The sequence below is a fragment of the Dermacentor andersoni genome, chromosome 3 (genome assembly GCF_023375885.2).
Source record: "Dermacentor andersoni chromosome 3, qqDerAnde1_hic_scaffold, whole genome shotgun sequence".
In the NCBI taxonomy this organism is placed as follows: Eukaryota; Metazoa; Arthropoda; class Arachnida; order Ixodida; family Ixodidae; genus Dermacentor; species Dermacentor andersoni.
The window spans coordinates 109,153,661-109,170,480 of NC_092816.1; the positions used below are offsets into that span (position 1 = coordinate 109,153,661).

At 49.1% G+C, this 16,820-nt stretch overlaps 1 protein-coding gene across 3 annotated transcripts in view; it reads right to left on the reverse strand.

Moving 5' to 3' along the window:
• Positions 1-16,820, reverse strand: part of LOC126539654 (BICD family-like cargo adapter 1) — a 196,909-nt gene that overhangs the window by 33,239 nt on the left and 146,850 nt on the right. For all 3 annotated transcript variants that reach the window (XM_050186534.3, XM_050186533.3, XM_072287275.1), the window contains exons 2-3: positions 14,735-15,067; positions 4,128-4,274 (exon numbers count right to left, since the gene is read on the reverse strand). In XM_050186534.3, coding sequence (XP_050042491.2) covers positions 4,128-4,274; positions 14,735-15,067 — 480 coding nt within the window. The remainder of the gene's footprint in view (positions 1-4,127; positions 4,275-14,734; positions 15,068-16,820) is intronic.

Genomic DNA, 16,820 nt, shown 5'->3' on the forward strand with positions numbered 1-16,820 from the left:
GGCTGAGCAATTGCGTCGATGATGCGCGAGCTACTTTCTTGCACACAAAGAAGAGGCCGGCAAACTGCGGCAATATTGCGACGGTATTGGAAGCTTGTGCAACGTTTCGTAAACGTATATTTCTTTAATTATTATTATGTCGTTATAGGCGACATTATAGAGGTTTCGAGCGTGCTCTCGCAAGTATAATGTCGAGAAGTTTCGCCGGCTACTATAGATTCTCGCCGGATCTCTTGCCCAGTCTCGTCGGTTCCTCGGACTCCGCGGATCGCGCGCAGTCTCGCAGTATGTCACTGATCACCGACGATCACGTTTTGCTGGGCTAGTCGGTAACGTGCACGCTTGCGTTTGTCTCTCTTGTCAGACTTTCGTCCGCCGGTGCGCTGTACATTATTACGAATAAGTAAAGCAAAGGAAAGCGATAAATGTGAAATATTTGAGCCACTTGTTCGGGCCTGAGAACCAAACCAGCGTCCTCTCATTACGGAGACTACAAAGCGCCACTAGCTGGGCTATCTGAGACGATCGGCGCCTGCGTGCGTTCGGAGGCGTGCTATATACATCCAGAAGCGAGTGACACGTGACTGATCAGGAAAAGAAAAAGATATATATTATATACATTCTATCTCGCACCACGTTGGTTGCATGTCATCAGGAAGACGAGGGGTAAGCGCGAAGCGACGAGCAGCTTGTGTGGTTAATTGGAGCTGCGACATATTTAACGATGGTGGTGAGAACGAAGAAGTCACCAGAGCCTGCCTGGTGCAAGAACCAACGTATAACATATACAGCGCGCGTGGCACTCGTCCACTGAGCCAACCAGAGCTACCACTGCGGGCTGGGCACCTCTATAGGCGTTGCGCCTTGCCGCAGTACAGGGTACCAAAACAGCGAATGGTGATGGTGTTCAAGCGATGTCTCGAAAGTTGACTTGCATAGGCACCCACGTGACGAAGACAGATCAGTGCACTTACGGATGCATTTCAGAAATAGTCCAGCGAGACAGACGAATACGACGGTAGTTTAGTGTGCCGTAACAACGAGGAAAAATGGCAATAAGTGACATCAATACCGCATGGGTGACTGAGGAAGAAGCTTAACATGATTACACTTACTTCCAACTGAGGAACCTACGAAATCTACTATTATTTTGCTTTTTATGGGAACTCTCTTTTTCTCGCTCGTGAAGTTCTCACGCATCGTATCGCAGCATCTGAATGTGTTTGTCGCCCGTGCGTGACATAAAAAAACTCTTGATACAGAGCAAGACAGCAATGAAAGAAGACACGGAGAAGTCATCCGATTACACCTGCTTAAGCCGATGGAATACGGTACTCGGAATATTACAAAAGAAAATGGGCTATAGTCTGGAGACTACGCAGATTAAGCCTACGCGGACGATCACACGTGAACGATCACTCGCGCACTGACGGATCTCTTCGCGTTCTCACAGTTCTACCCTTCTGAAAGCCGTTCTATAGACCAACCTGTTCTTCGTTAAAACGGTGCTCTCAAACGAAGAAAAGCTGCCAAGAGGCAACGCACTGCCTTCACTCGAGCGACTCTGCGCGAGTCGGAGACGATGAGAAGCGAGTGAGACATGCGAAGATCAGTATAGGTTAACTCATTTTCTCCTCTCCGTGTCGCAGGCACGCACGGGAGATTAAGTGCGCAATCCACTCGAACGTCGAACTGTCTCGACAACTTCACCGTCCAGCGTCACTTATAAGCCGCACAGACTCGTCGTTACATGACGCGCAGGCCAACGCAGTGAAGCGAGTCGCTAAGCCGCGCGAACGGTCAATTAACGCCGCGCGTTCCGAGAGTCGTGCGAGCAGCAGCAGCAGCAGCAGCAGCAGACAAGCGGGGCAAAGGCAAGGCGCGCGAAAGAGGCGTGAAAATCGCTCCCGTCAACAGCGGCTCGCTCCTTCGACGCATCACCGTTCACGCCGAGGCGGAATTTTAAACGCATACCGCGCGCCGCTGCGCAAACCGCAATCACGATGAAACGTCATAGTTGGCAGAGCGAAGCGCTTTCTTCGTGAAATAAAAAGAAACGAAAAAAAAAAAGAAAGGGAAAACACAAAAGCGTAAAACGAAGAAAGAAGAGAAGCAAACGCGCTTCCGGCTTTCTCCTCTTCGACGGGACCGCGTCGTCGTCCCGCGCGCGCTCGTATAGCGGAAGTGCATAAATGAGGCGGCGGACACTTCCTCCTAATTGTCCCCGAGCGCGCTCGCGTAACGGCTGCAGGCCGGCAATTTCTTTCCGCGTCGCCTTCACTCCTGCCCCACATATATTCCTCGAGATTACGCGTCGCTTCCCTACACCTCCCCTTCCTTTTCTCGCGAGTGTCTGTCTGCCCAGCGTCACAGCCAAGCACACCGCGCTATCTGAAAACAACAACAATAATAATAAAAAGCAACCAGGCGGGGAGGAAAGGCGGACTGTGTTGCGTGACTCGCCGATGCCCGGAATCCGCGGCGGTCGGACGACGCCTTCGTATTGTTCTCCGCGCTACAACTCGTGTCGCCAAAAAAAATCAGGCTCGCGTGTTTTTTTTTTTTTTTTTTTTTCTATTTCGCTCCCGTAATAACGCACCCGGCCACGCTTCCGAACGTTCGTGATCGACAGCGTTCACGCCCCGGTCGGAAGCGAAGGGTGCGGAAGCGGCGTGCCGTACAGGGGCCCCTGTATATGCACGTATATAGACCGAAGCCCACGTATACAGCGTGCTCCGCGTTCGTATAGCACACCGATACTATATATATTGAGGGCTCCCACTGCTGATTGGACGCCGCATACGGTGCCTGGCTCTGCAGCGGAAGTTATAACCTGACGTCCTCCAACGCGGGCAATTACGCGAGGCGTCTAAGTACAGACGTTTCCGCTTTGTTCATCCACGCATCTACCTGTATACTCTGTTTCAAAACAATGTCGCAATACAGAGTGATAGCTACAGGAGACCTGCTCCGACGATCGCGAGTGAGGTCGAGAATGCGCATGTACCCGAGCGAACGTTGAAAGACAGCTGACGAGTGACGTGGAAAGACAGCTGACAAGTGCATTCATACTCCACCGTGCTCCTCATTGACTAACGCCGGCTGCGAATTCCCTCTAGCGCAGTTTCCTTCTTGAATAGAAGTTGCAAAGTACAAATCTAACAGTATACTCTATAGAGGGGCGAGATTTTCACCACTTCGTGTGAGCGTGCCGACGGCAGACGTCATCCCTTATTATTATACATTCTTTTTTTCATCTCCCGAAGGCATGGAGTGGCAGCTGCACCAAGCGCAGGCGCGTTTCTATCATGCTCTATGGAGCAGTGATTCGGCACAAGAAGTCGATCGAGTCATTGAATTTTCTACAAAAAATTACTAGAGGCAACTCCAGCGCAAGTGTCTATGGGAAGTGCAAGAATGGAAGTTCAGCCGGGGTTAGGAATGATGGGTATATACCGTGCATGGCCTTGCCTAAACTTCGCCCTTCTGGTTTCAAACGGCTTTGTGCACTTTGCAAATGGGTCGTTTTCAACAAAATATTGGGTTTGAAATGCCGCGATTGGCAACGATTACGTGTGTGCGCAGAGTGTTATTGCCCTACGAGTTCAGAAAAAAAAAAAAGCAAAACTGCTTCGAATTTTGCGCCTGTAAAGGCAGATAAAGCTTAGTAAAGGAAGTGCGACAAGAACGTCTCAAGTCAAGTGCGCGAAGATTAGGCAAATACACGTACAGCCGAAAGCAAAAATTCTAGAAACCACGGCATCGGTAAAATTTTTTTTTAAATTGTTTCTTGCGGCCCAGCCAGGCAACGTTAAGTTGTATTAATGCATGGCGCCGGTCAAACAGGCGCACGTAGGCAGTAGCACTTGATTTCGGCCTTTAAGCCTGCGAAGAAAGAAAAGAACAATTTTAGCGGCACGTCTGGGTCCCCAGACTTTTGCTCTCGATTGCACGACGGGCATCACACCCATCCAAGCTCAACGAATGCGGCGCCACATTTCCCCCTGACGATGTTTAGTAGGAAACTTTACACGGAATCGAGTGAGGAGCGTCGCGTCGACAAAAAGACACTCCAAAGGAGGCGGTAAAAGCGCGTGGTGTGCAACCCAGCTCGTGCAGCTGCTCACCTGCGTCTCGTACTCGTGCCTCTGCTTCTCCAGCAGCAGTATGCGGTCGCCGGACTCCTCGAGGGACAGGCTCAGGCTCTCGCGCTCGTCCACCAGCGCCGAGATGCGCCGCTCCAGCTCGGCCTTGCGCTCGGACAGGAGCGTGATCTGTTTGAGGGAGAGGGGGAGGGGGTGCGCACGCGTACAGAATAGATGCGCGGTGCGCGGAACAAAAAAAATGCAGCGAGATTTAATAATAAAATAAAAGACATCCTTTTAACGATTCCGCAGACTTTGCGCGCAGGGAGGGACGACCGAAGCTCCGTGTATTCGTGGCACCGGCGATGCGACGCTGTCCCGTGTGACCAGACGTGTCCCGTCACATCATAAGAAGCCATGCAAAGGTTGTGGGATCGTTCCCCACCTGCGGCAAGTTGTTTTTTCCTCCACTTTCATTTTCATTAGTTTATCGTTTCTTTGTTTCATTTATTAAGCACAAGTAATTTCCCCTGTGTTGTCTGTCCTTGGTGTCAGTGTTTGTTGGCTTCTTATGATATGGCTAATAAAGATCGGACCCCTCGGTTAACGCCCTTTCTAGACGTGTCCTGTGTTTTTTATATAGACAGGCCGCCAGCAGTGGAAAGCGGTATGCGTACTGTTTGTTGTGCGTGCTGCGGTTACAGTGGCGGCTCGTTCGGTACTTAGTTGCATCCATCGATCAATAATGGGTGAATTTCTTTATTATCTTGTTATTACTGTAAATTGTATAAAATTTGACAGCAGCACCACCTGCCTACCTGCTCCTAAGGGCAAGGTTTAGCTCGGGCCCAACTCCAATGCGACTTATTCAAACTCATGTAAAACGCAAAAACGCTTTTTTGAGATAAGCCTGCCCAAGCGATTTTAATGAAATCTGTAGCATTTCAGATAAAGAGAGTTCAATTCTAGTGACTGTCGGAAGCGGAATTTCGATCTAGGGCCTGAATTTTGTTAAGAAATTTTCAAGAATTCGCAAGTTCGAAAAAAAGAAATAGAAACACGAAGTTTACGAACTATTAGCTCTGCGTCAAGAACCGATATCGCGGTTCTGTAAACGGAAACCATTAAATCATTGAAAGCGGGCAAATTTCATATGCCATTTTACATCTTACTTGAATTTGTTACGTTGGCTACAAAGGGTTCTGCAAAAGGTGTATTTCATATTACTAAACATTTTGAGATTCAGGTGTAACATATCATTTTTTTTTCGCTTTACGTGTACTGTTACATGCAATTCACAGAATTGTGGTATCACTTTTCATTGCTGAGTTAGAGTTGTAAACTTGATAGTTTCATTTTCTGAAAATGTTCTATTTCTGCCAATTTTTAATAAAACATTGGCAAAATAAATCGAAAATTCAGAACCAACAGTCACTAGATTTTAAGTTTTTCCTTTAAAAGCAACAAACCTCGCCAAATTCGGTGAAGTGGTTGCTGAGAAAAGCGAATTCTCCTTTTGCATGTATTTAGACGGGAGCACCCGAGCTAAAGCTCCCTCTTACATCTCACTGTTTCAAATCTCTTCTCTTTTATCATCAGCGGTATTGGTGCCGTAAACTTCCGAGCGTGCGCGCAAATCACGTGTGTTTGTTTTCTTCATCATCGCGAACAACGTTGCTGTTGTTTTTTTAATTCACACATTTACACACACAGCATTTCGATAGAATGGGTAGACGACAGCCGCTTTCGGAACATCGCACGCGCGCCCTGTCGCATCGCAGCTTCCCCGCGCATGAGGTATACCCTTCTGCGCTTAACTCCTTAAGCATTCGCGGGATCGAATCCCGGCCACGGCGGCCGCATTTCGATGGGGGCGAAATGCGAAAACACCCGTGTACTTAGATTTAGGTGCACGTTAAAGAACCCCAGGTGGTTCAAATTTCCGGAGTCCCCCACTACGGCGTGCCTCATAATCAGAAAGTGGTTTTGGCACGTAAAACCCCATAATTTAATTTTAACTCCTTAAGCATTCGGTTGCGATTTCCGATTGACTTCGTGGTTCCGTCGCTGCACTACACGTGTTCACCCCACCAGCCACGTCTTCGATGAACCCCGTTTGTCGCACCATTGCTGCTTGGCGCTGGAGCGATCATCCTATGTGATAGGCACGCTGAATGCCAACCGCATGCACCTTTGCGAAGAATTCTGGAGACTAAAATAAAAGTGGAATAGTAAAGAAAGAAAGAAAGAAAAAGCTCGTGCACCGCGCCGTCGATGCACGTTACATAACTGCAAGTGGTCAAAGTTATCAGGAGTTCTCCTTTACGTCGTCTTTCATAGCACGTGTGTTCCTTCGGGATACAAAGATCAATCAATCAATCAATCAATCAATCAATCAATCAATCAATCAATTTATTACGTGCAAGTACACACAACGCTGTAATGGCGCAATCGGTAGAGCACGCGTGCCAGACTCGGAATCTAGATGTCCAAAGTTCGATGCGAGCTGATGCGCCGCTCATTAGTAAAAATCGCTCATAACATCACTTAGCGTAGCTATGGTAACGTTTTAACGTTGAGCCGCACTTAAATGCCCGAAATCTAATGAACCACCCCATATGAAAATTTAGGTAGTTACAGAAGCGACCTTCTCCCCGCGAGGGGTCTTACAGCGGGGAAGCCAGCTTTAAAGGCGTCTGTTACGCAAGTTTGGACACATTTGAAACCGACTCGGTGCTCACAAAGCAGACAAAGAGAAAAAAAAAGAATTGTGCAGAAAACATCAACGATGATCGTAGGTTTAAGCGAATAGCCCGAAAGAACTAACGAATGAACGAGCATGTTACTTGGCGAGTCCTACCAACGACCAACCACGACAACGGCCGAGAAAACCAAAGATAATCGCCTTAAAACGCGGCGGTTCCGACAAGTTCTAAACTCGTCACACATAGAGACAAGATTATAACTCGCGTTAACTTCTCACCCTTACTTTCTCCGCCATCTATCCCCCAATTCTCGAACACACACAACGCTTATAAAAACAAAGCATGAGTTAAGAGAGTATTCCCTTCGGACCCTTCCGTCCGTTTCGTAGGGTGGGCTTTTTGCTTGAGACGAAGAGGGAGGACAAACGATGGCGCTTACTCGGTTGCCAGCACGCCCCTTTAATCACCAGCCAGTGAACGAAGATTAGAACTAAAGTTCGCTGCTTAGCTCCTGCCAGAGAAACAGCAAGCCGGTCTCGACGGAGGAACAATGGGCCACAAAGGCTTCAACGGCAGAGAGCGGCGTTAGGAAACACGGTTGGAGTTGCGGGCAGCGCAGGTGTACGCGTATAGTGCGCCAATTTCGTCGTAATCCGGCATGGTTTGCCGTGCCAATTGGCACAGCATCGCTACCTCTTTTTGTCTTATTTTCCATTCGGGTGTAATAAACATCTGAACTTTAGCACTGAATCCCTGTCGGAAACCTTCAGCTTTGTAACCACTTCCTTCAGGGGCGGTAAAGGTTAGTCGGAGGCCCAACAACTATTCGGTTCTACTTACGGCCCCCGCGAGAGCCCCAATTTTTTTTTCTGCTTAATGTTTCGCCTTGCTCTGAAAACAGTGAAGAAAAACATTTTTCGTTCGAGTTGCTGGCCAGAACTCAAACGCAAACTTTTAGAGGCTGGGCCAATGTTAGTCGCTTCGCTTCTGTTTGCTATCAGTCCAATAAGAATACAGCGCACAATGTGCCCTCACACCGCTACCATAGAAATACAAAGCAGGAGCTGGTTAACCCTACATTACATGGTTATTCCCGTTCGACGTTCAAGCTAAACGTAACTGCATTCACGTTCTATCCGCGTGCGAAAGGAGAATGTGGTCGTTACATCGCCTCCACGGCGGGTCAGCTGCCGCCGACTCGACCTCTTCTTCGTCCCGTGCACGGCCATCGAGGTCAGCGGTCAAAGCAGCCTGCGCCCAAGCCCTGCTGTCAAGGGTGCGTTTGTCTTCGCATCGCTGTAACGAACGATTCGGCGGACGGTCCGACAGAAAGAAAAAAAAAAGAAAGGCTGCTCTCTATAAAGTTGAGTCAGCATTAGCGCGCGCCTTGGGCACCGGCAGCGATTTCAAAGAAAGACGGGATAAAGGGATCGCGTACACAGGAGCTGTGTACGAAAAACGGCGACGGCGGGTTTTACGGACGCGTCGCACAAAGCGTCGCGCGCGTAGAGATAAAAGTGACGGAGTCCGCGGTCACTTCCGCGTGTCGCGCGCACTGCAGAGACTACCGGTACGATGGAAAGGTACGATTATAGAAACCAGGCCTGCCTGTCGACAAAGGGGCATATGTTTTGCGGAGAGTCTTTATACACGCATCGCTGGCCGGCTAAAACGGCTTCGAAAGGGGCTCGGGTTGCGCGGTGAGGCACGGCGATTCGCCGACCGTTTACCTTTCGCTGACCTCGCGTTCCCGCAACGGCTGACGTCGCTGTATTGGGATAGCCAGAACAAAAACACAAGCAGAGACGAGCGCGTTCGGCGACCCGGACGTGGCCTCAGAGAGTCCAAATGGCGTAGCAGTTTCGGCTCTGCAGCCGTCACCTGAGCCGTCGGATAAGAGTCTTCCGTGTTGGCAAACGGGAACTATACGGAATTCGCAACGAATTAAGGGCCCGAAGAAACCACAAAAATGAAGGCACTGGTTTTTCGCCATGCATTGGAGTAATCCAAGCCAGAAGCTCGGTAAAAGCCCGCTTCTAGCGGTAGCATGAGACGTGTGTAATCTCATGGATACCGAATGTGCTACCAAGCGTGAATCTGTTGGCTGTTGGGATTACTCTCAAGCAGGTGACAGCGCAGACAAATTGTCGAAAAGGAAGGAGCGACGACGCTCTGTGCACACCGCAAACTGCCGCGACAGCATCGGCCGGAAGCTCGGCATCCATCACGTCTTCCACAATAATGGCGCACGATGCGTCGACGCTTACCTTCGAGCTACGGTATCAATTCGGATTTCCGCACTGTGCCGACAGGCCGCGTAATACTGAATATGCTCGTTCTCCTCGCGTCACTGAACTTCAGAAATTCAGAAACGCTAGTGCACTTAGATTTTTTTTTTTATTTTTTAGCTGCTCGTCAGAGAATCCCACACGGTCAAAATGATTGCGGAGCCCCCACTATATAGCGAGCCTCACAATCGGATCGCGATTTGGGCACGTAAAACTTCAGAAGTTAATTTTCTTTTTCCGGGATTAGTTTCTTTTTCTGCACGGTCGTCTTTTTCACGCGAGCATCTATACTACGTATTGTCGAGCAACAAATAATCCAGAAACATGTTCCTGAGAGAGAGAGAGAGAGTGAGAGAGAGAGAGAGTAATTTGTGTGTGAGTGAAACAACCTTTCTATACAGTATAGAGGCTCTCGGCTTTTAACTGTAAGGGTAACGCTGGGGGGTGTATATACGTTCACATTCTTCGTATGACTGTTATTGTTCCAGGTCACAAGAAACAATGACTGTAAGGTCGCGTCCTCCAGAAAAGAACGAAAGAAAGAAACATCCTGAGCAGCATGCGCGCCTCGATCCTATCGATCTACAAGGAAAAAGTAAGGCATCGACTTAACAAGCCACACGGCGGCGAAACCCTCATTGAGCAGAAGCGTGTTGCTCGGAACGGCGTCCGCTGTAGACGGCGCGAGGTTGTCGCGCAATTGTTTCAACGCGTTTTCAGTCGAGTGTGTCGCCGGCACAGACTTGCGGCGCGCGTGGCGTTTTCGTCCTCTTTCTGTTTGTTTTCGTGAAACTCCGCCGGGCGTTAACGAACAAGCGCCGACACTTGCGATCGGGACGCACCTCATGCGTGTATAAGTGACCTGCGTGGCCGCCACGGCTTCTGTACACGGTGTTGTTGCCGCAATGGGCGCAGTTTCTTTCTTTGGCGTGACGCGCGCGCGAGGACAGAAAAACAAGCGCGGCCATGACGCCACGTGGCCCGCGGCCGTATCGCGGAGTTGCACGTGCGGAACATATATACGCAAATGAAAGCATATACGCAGATGAAACTGCAACGGAGAAGAGAGGTCACGGACATCGTCGGAGGTTCGGAGAGGGTCTTCGGCACCGACCCGTCGGTGACAAGGAAGCATCGTGCTTTTTTATATTATTTTATTTTCTTGCTGGTCAGTACGAGGGTTCGTTAGAAACTGCTCAGAATCGAATTCAGAATGGAGTTCCGCAGAGCAGTGACCAGATGAGAACATCGCTACACCTTTCACATGGGTTTGGAAACTTATAAAGCGTATAAAACGTATAAAAGCGCACTTTAACAGGCAAACCGCGGACGATGTCGTGACACGCCCGTGACGCAGGAACAGCCGCCGCGACGGGTGTGTATAACACGCTGCAGTCGCTTATTCGCGCAATCGGAATGTTCATTATCTGGCGGGCTCAAGCGTTTTTATGTATGCTACAGCGTCTTGAATTGTCACACCGCAACAGCAGTTGGTGGTTTGTCCCGACTCGCCCGACTTGTGAAGCGGTCAGTATACACGCAGGGATTCACGAGCTATAGCCTGCGACCCTGCATGCAACGCGATAGCTTGTTATTGCGCCGCTGAGCTCGCGAGGTATAGCGGGTTCGTTCCCAATTTCGGCGGCCGCAGTCCGATGCGGGCGGAATGCAAAAAAAAAAGGAAAAGAAGGAAACGCTCGTGTAGTTCGACTTAGGTGCGCGCTAAGGAACCTCAGCTGGTCAATCCCACGTGCCTGATAATCAAGTCGTCGGTTCTGGCACGTACGTGAAACCCCCAGAATTTAATTAAACATTTTGTGTAGCTCGTAACTTTTTTTTCGAGGGTACCATTGTAGTAAGCGGCAGCGATACAAGCGATGCAGGCGACATAAACTATAGCTTGTAACTTTTGCAAGCATCGTTACATTTCCTCTCAACTTAGAGCAATCATTCGCTCACGACAGCTGACACCGCGTTTTGCGCCTTATGTATATACATGGCAGAGCACAGGACATGGCAGAGCACAGGACATGGCTGAAGCCATATATACAGCCACCCCGAAAGCAAATAACCACTTGAAATATGTTCGAGGAAAATGCGTTCGCAGCCTAACGTGAAAACCCAAACGCAAGGTAAGCGCGCGGGCGTCCCGACTGCATACGCAAGGCGCCCAGCGATTTTGCTGCGCAATCTTAACGACCGGCAAGCCTGCGAAACGAGCGACTCGACGAAAACGCAACGGAGGCTTAAAAGTTTATGCGACGCGCAGCTGGGTTTTGCTTTTGCATATTCGGCGAGCTAAATGTGCACTGGTCGCGGTACTTTTCAGTGAAAGTCGCTGCTCTGCAATATAAAATTAAAAGGCCACTTTTAATTTCACTCTCCCATTACAAGGACAGTGACTGATTATGCGTCGAGCATGGCCAAGTAGGCACGAGTGGATTCTCCAACCTCTCACGGGTCGCACAGTCTCACACGTCCGTGTTTTTCGCGTCTCACGAGCAAGGGCCGCGTTTAAGCCCGCTCTCGCCAACGCTGGGAACGCTTTAACAGAAACAAAAAGCAAACGACCGTTGAAAAAGTTAGGCACATCTTTCTTTTTTAATTACCACGCACTGAGGGTGGCATGCGCGTGATACGCCCCGACGTTCTACACAGTGCATTCCTCGAAACGTGCCGAGAATTGTTTTGAACAATCCGGTTCTTTGTTTTTTCTCACTCGTTCCTTAAACTGGATAGACGAGGAATTTCGCGTGGGCCGCGTAGGTGCGAAAAGAGTTTACCGACCTATTCTGGCCTCTGAGCGAGCTGCGCGGGAGGTTCGTGGGACGGACGGCGAGCGTCAACATGCGAGTGTAGCGGCGGCAGCGGAGAAAGTGTTCGTGCGTTTAAATGCGTAGTTTCGCCGGCGACAAGAACGCGAAGGAATTCGCTGAAATCGGCCGGAGTTTGCGGAACTCCACGCCGACTGGCAACATGCACCGCAGAAATATATATACAAACACACACCACCAGACAGACCTTACACGTCACTTGGGGTACTTGAGCGTCCCTTTCTTGGCTCTGCGAGAGCCTCGTATGGGTTGAAAACAATGCTTGCACCCTCACTTATACTGTATACGCTTGCTCCGAGAACGTTTCGAATGTTTGCCCGTCGCCGTATATGTGAGTGGAGTCAAAAAGCGAGTGCATTTGGTGGGTGACGCTATTCGTGCACGTAATCAGACTGACGAGCCAGATCCGATCCGATTAAGGTGTCAAGGCAGAACTTGGGCTTTGGAGAGTTGCCGGATTAGAGGGCTACATACCTGTTAATTCTGACCAGCAGAGGTCACTTAACGTGCACCTAAATCCAAGCACGCAAGCGTTTTTTTTTTCCTTTTTTTTTTGCATTCCGACGTCGGATCGGAATGCGGCCGCCGTTAATCGAACTCGAAACCTTTCGCTCACTATCTCAAAGTCACATAGTAACACACTGAGCTACCGCGCGGCAGGTGAAAATACGTTTTCAAGCAGGGCAGAAAGTTGCACGGTAATCCCTCGTCACAGCTTATTAATCTACAAACTGCAACAACTAAACCTTGACCCTAAAATTCTGTACTGGCTTGAGGTTTTCCTTACTAACCGTTCACAGTTCGTTTCAGCTAACGAAGTAACATCTAATCTGAGTCCTGTTTATTCAGGTGTACCACAAGGCTCCGTGCTTGGACCTCTCCTATTTCTCATATATATTAACGACTTACCTTCCTGTGTTTCATCTCAAATTCACCTATATTTGCTGACGACTGCGTAATTTACACCGAAATAACTCGCGACGAGGATGTTACCAGGCTTCAAGCTGACCTTAACGCCGTTTCTGCATGGTGCAATTCATGGTTAATGGAACTAAATATTAACAAGTGTAAATTCATGCGTGTATCTCGAACTACCAGTGAACCACCTGTGTACTTCCTTAACAACGCTCCATTAGAACTGGTAACAACTTACAAGTAAGTACCTTGGCCTTCACATCCCCTCTGATCTTACTTGGAATACCCACATCACCCATATAATAAGTAACGCTAACAGAATGCTAGGTTACTTACGACGCAACTTTTCCAAAGCACCTTCCTCCTTAAAATTAATCCTCTATAAAACTCTAATGCGACCTAAACTTGAGTATGCTGCTTCAATCTGGGATCCAGGTCAAGTAAACCTAATACACTCACTGGAAATGGTTCAGAATAACTCTACTCGTTTCATTCTTTCTAACTATAATAGAACCGCGAGTATCAGTGCCATGAAATGTAGTCTTAACCTACCGTCCTTGCCATCACGTAGAAAATTGTTCCGTTTGTGCCTTTTTCATAAATTATTTCATCACCCGCTGCTACGCAACAAACTTATTTCTCCGCCTCCGTATGTATCACCCAGACTAGACCACATTCATAAGGTCGGCATTTCATTTTGCAGATCCAACGCTTTTTTGCAGTCATTTGTACCACGCACTTCCAATGAGTGGAATCACCTCCCCGCCTTGATAGCCACTATCGCAGATCACCAATTATTCAAGAATGCCATAGCTAGCACTGTATAACTAGGAACCTATTTTTTCATATTGTTCAACCTGTACTCACAAATGCCTTAGCTAACATTGTATATCTAGGTGCCATTTGTTAAATAGATTTGTTTAAACATATTTATATACATAATTTTCTGCACAAGTAACTCCTGTTTGTTGAATTTACCCGTTTTGCTTGTAACCACTCCCCTCTATAATGTCGTAATGGCCCTAAGGGTATGATAAATAAATAAATAAATAAATAAATAAATAAATAAATAAATAAATAAATAAATAAATAAATAAATAAATAAATAACAAGATCGCTTTATTCGAAATATCGGATTATTGGAAGTTTTTCATCTGGTCTCGGCAGCAGTAAATCTATTTCACGTCGAATCATTTGACGTGCAGTACAACACCGCATTCGGCTCATTATACACGAAGTGCGCGACGGCGCTGGGTGTGTAGCGTGCACGATGACTCTTCGCGTTTCTTCAACCTGCCGCGGGGCAAGGAGCTGCGAATATATCACTCCGCCACGTGGCAGCATACCCCTTGGGACTAACGGTACCACGTGATGATAATCTGAAGACGGGGCAGTCGCGTGTATACGCCTTATGAGCTCCTGCACGTGCGCTGTTTGCAGGCTATATACACAGTGCCCCTAAGCTGAAACGCGGACAGCAACAAACGTCTCTTACGCTTAACTACATGGAAATGTGACGTTCTATCGCTGAGTGCCGTTTTTTAGGCGCGCAGTAAAATGTACGTTCAGGAATATGAACTATACTCGTGTTACAAATGCAGGCGAAGCTCGAAGCGTAACCACGTATCGGAGTATAGTTTCGGAATTGCATGCTCGCGTTTGAATTTATCAGACCTGTACTGTACCATCCCGCATCATACCGCGGCTCCTTTATATCCATCCGCTTTTAACGAAATACCTCTTATAGCGAAGTGAACTTCCTGTCCCGCGGTAACCTCGTTGTATACGACACGTAGCATGACACGACCGTACACAGCTGCAGGATATATAACCGCCGTCTTTGCGCGCAAGCAGCTGCGAAGAGGAGCTATATACGGGGATATATATATACACCGGTGCGCGCCCACCTCGTCCCGCAGCCCCTGCAGCTGCGCCACGTGGTCGTCCAGGCTGGAGCGGCGCAGCGACAGCTGCTGCCGCAGGCTGCGGTACTGGCCGGCCGCCTGGTCCTCGGCCCTGCGCGCCGCCTTGAGCTCCTGCGCGAGCCGCTGGTTCTGGTCGCTCATCTCGTGCACCAGCGCGCCGCGCTCCCTCTCGAGCGCGCGCAGCAGCTCCTGCTGGTCGGCCAGCTGCTGGCGGGCCTGCGCCAGGTCGGCCTGCAGCTCGGCCAGCCGGCTGTCGCTCTCGCCCGACAGGGACTCGAGCTTGCGGCGCAGCGCGTGCTTCTCCTGCTCCAGCACCTGCGAGATGAGACGTCGCGGTCATATGTCAGCGTCGCGCACGACCACGTGTGCAGACGATCACGAGCACATGCGCACGCTCTCTTGCGAGGACGGTGTGTGTGTGTTCTGAACATGCACACTGCATGACGTGCATCACACGGTATTCCCCATGCGCAGTCACTAAGGAATGCAAACGAGAAAAAAAAAACAGAGAGAGGGAGAAGTTGGTTGCTAATAAGGCTTCGATTGGAGCCGGTCTGTTATATATTGTTTTCGATAAAAGCGCTGTTTTTGTATATAGACAACAACGACTTGGAAACGGCATGGAACACACACCACACGGCTGTCCGCGTGGTGTATTTTCCGCCCCGCTTCGAACTTGTTCTTGCTTTAAAAAAAAAAGAAAGAAAGGAGCGTTTGCAAACATACAACTTTGAAGTACTCCTGAACTTCAATTCAGCAAATTCGATGGGACCCAAGAATCGCTTCACTAAATCGACAATTTCGTTAGATCAAGGGCCCTTAAAGGGACACTAAAGGTTACAAGAAAGTCAAGTTAAAGTGATAAAGCAATGCTCTAGAACGTCTAAGGCGTCAATATAATCGCGAACAGAGCTTTAGTAACCGAGAAATTGAGGTAAATGCACGACACGATTTGAGACCCCCCAGCGACATTCCGGTACTAGCCCGATGACGCAAGCACTCCTCATCATAATTTATGTCACTAGTACTCAACTACTCGTATTAAAAAGATCCCTTCATTAGATTATAAGACGGAAGAAAATGCTACTTGTCTACTTCTATTCGATTCTAAGAAAAAAATAACATTTTGACGTTACCCTTGAGTAGCATGGGTGAACGAAAGTTTCGTTTTCGCTCGACTCTGCGCGCTCGACTTTGCGCCGCGCGCGCTTTGGAGTTTCAGTTGCTTCTTTATCGCGTCGTGCTGCGGTGGTCCTGCTGGCTCGCGAAACTTGCATTTGGAACAAGCAGCGAGAATGCCACGTCCATGTGTTGTCGTGGGATGCGCGAACGGTCCGCGGAACTTGCCCAAGGGCAGTTGCAGCGGCGAATCCAACGTTACTTATCATGCACTGTGTGCCAAGGAGTGAACCTCTCCGTTCGAAGTGGTTAAGTGCCGTACCTCTGCCACAGCGCGCTGGCAAAGAGCCGAAAAATCACGTAATGTGCTCGCTGCACTTTCGTCCAGAGGATTACGAGTTCAACGCCGACTCACTGAAGTCGCGTGAAGTGCCTTTCAAAGCAGGCCGTCGTCGTAGAGTACGCAACGACGCCGGCAGCGCGAGCCCTCAACAGCACGTCACGTTCATCAGTGCTTAAATCGCTGAACTCGAGCCCAGCATCGCGAGCTAATGTATCGTTGTCAGGGTCATCCATTGCAATGAGCGTCGAAGTTCGCGTCATAAAATAAAGAACTAGCTTATCGTCGTGCGCTTTCCCTTCCGCTATAGCCACCATACTTCCGCTTTCGCGCTGCTGTCGGCTCTGTCTTGGCTCTGTTTCTGGCCACGCGTTTGCGTTTTGTGCAGAAAATCCGTAGCGCCGTCTGCGGGAGCCGTTTTACTCACCGACGGCGCAACGTCACTATGAGACCATGACGTCAATATTCCTCGATCGGAGGGCGGGGGAGTTGAACTGCGCTCGAGCTACGCGGACGCTTCAGAACGCATTTTCTCTTAAAATAAGTCTCTTCTTCGCACGAAACAAGCGTTTCGAGGTTTCTGGGATGGTATTTCAACAATCCACGTTG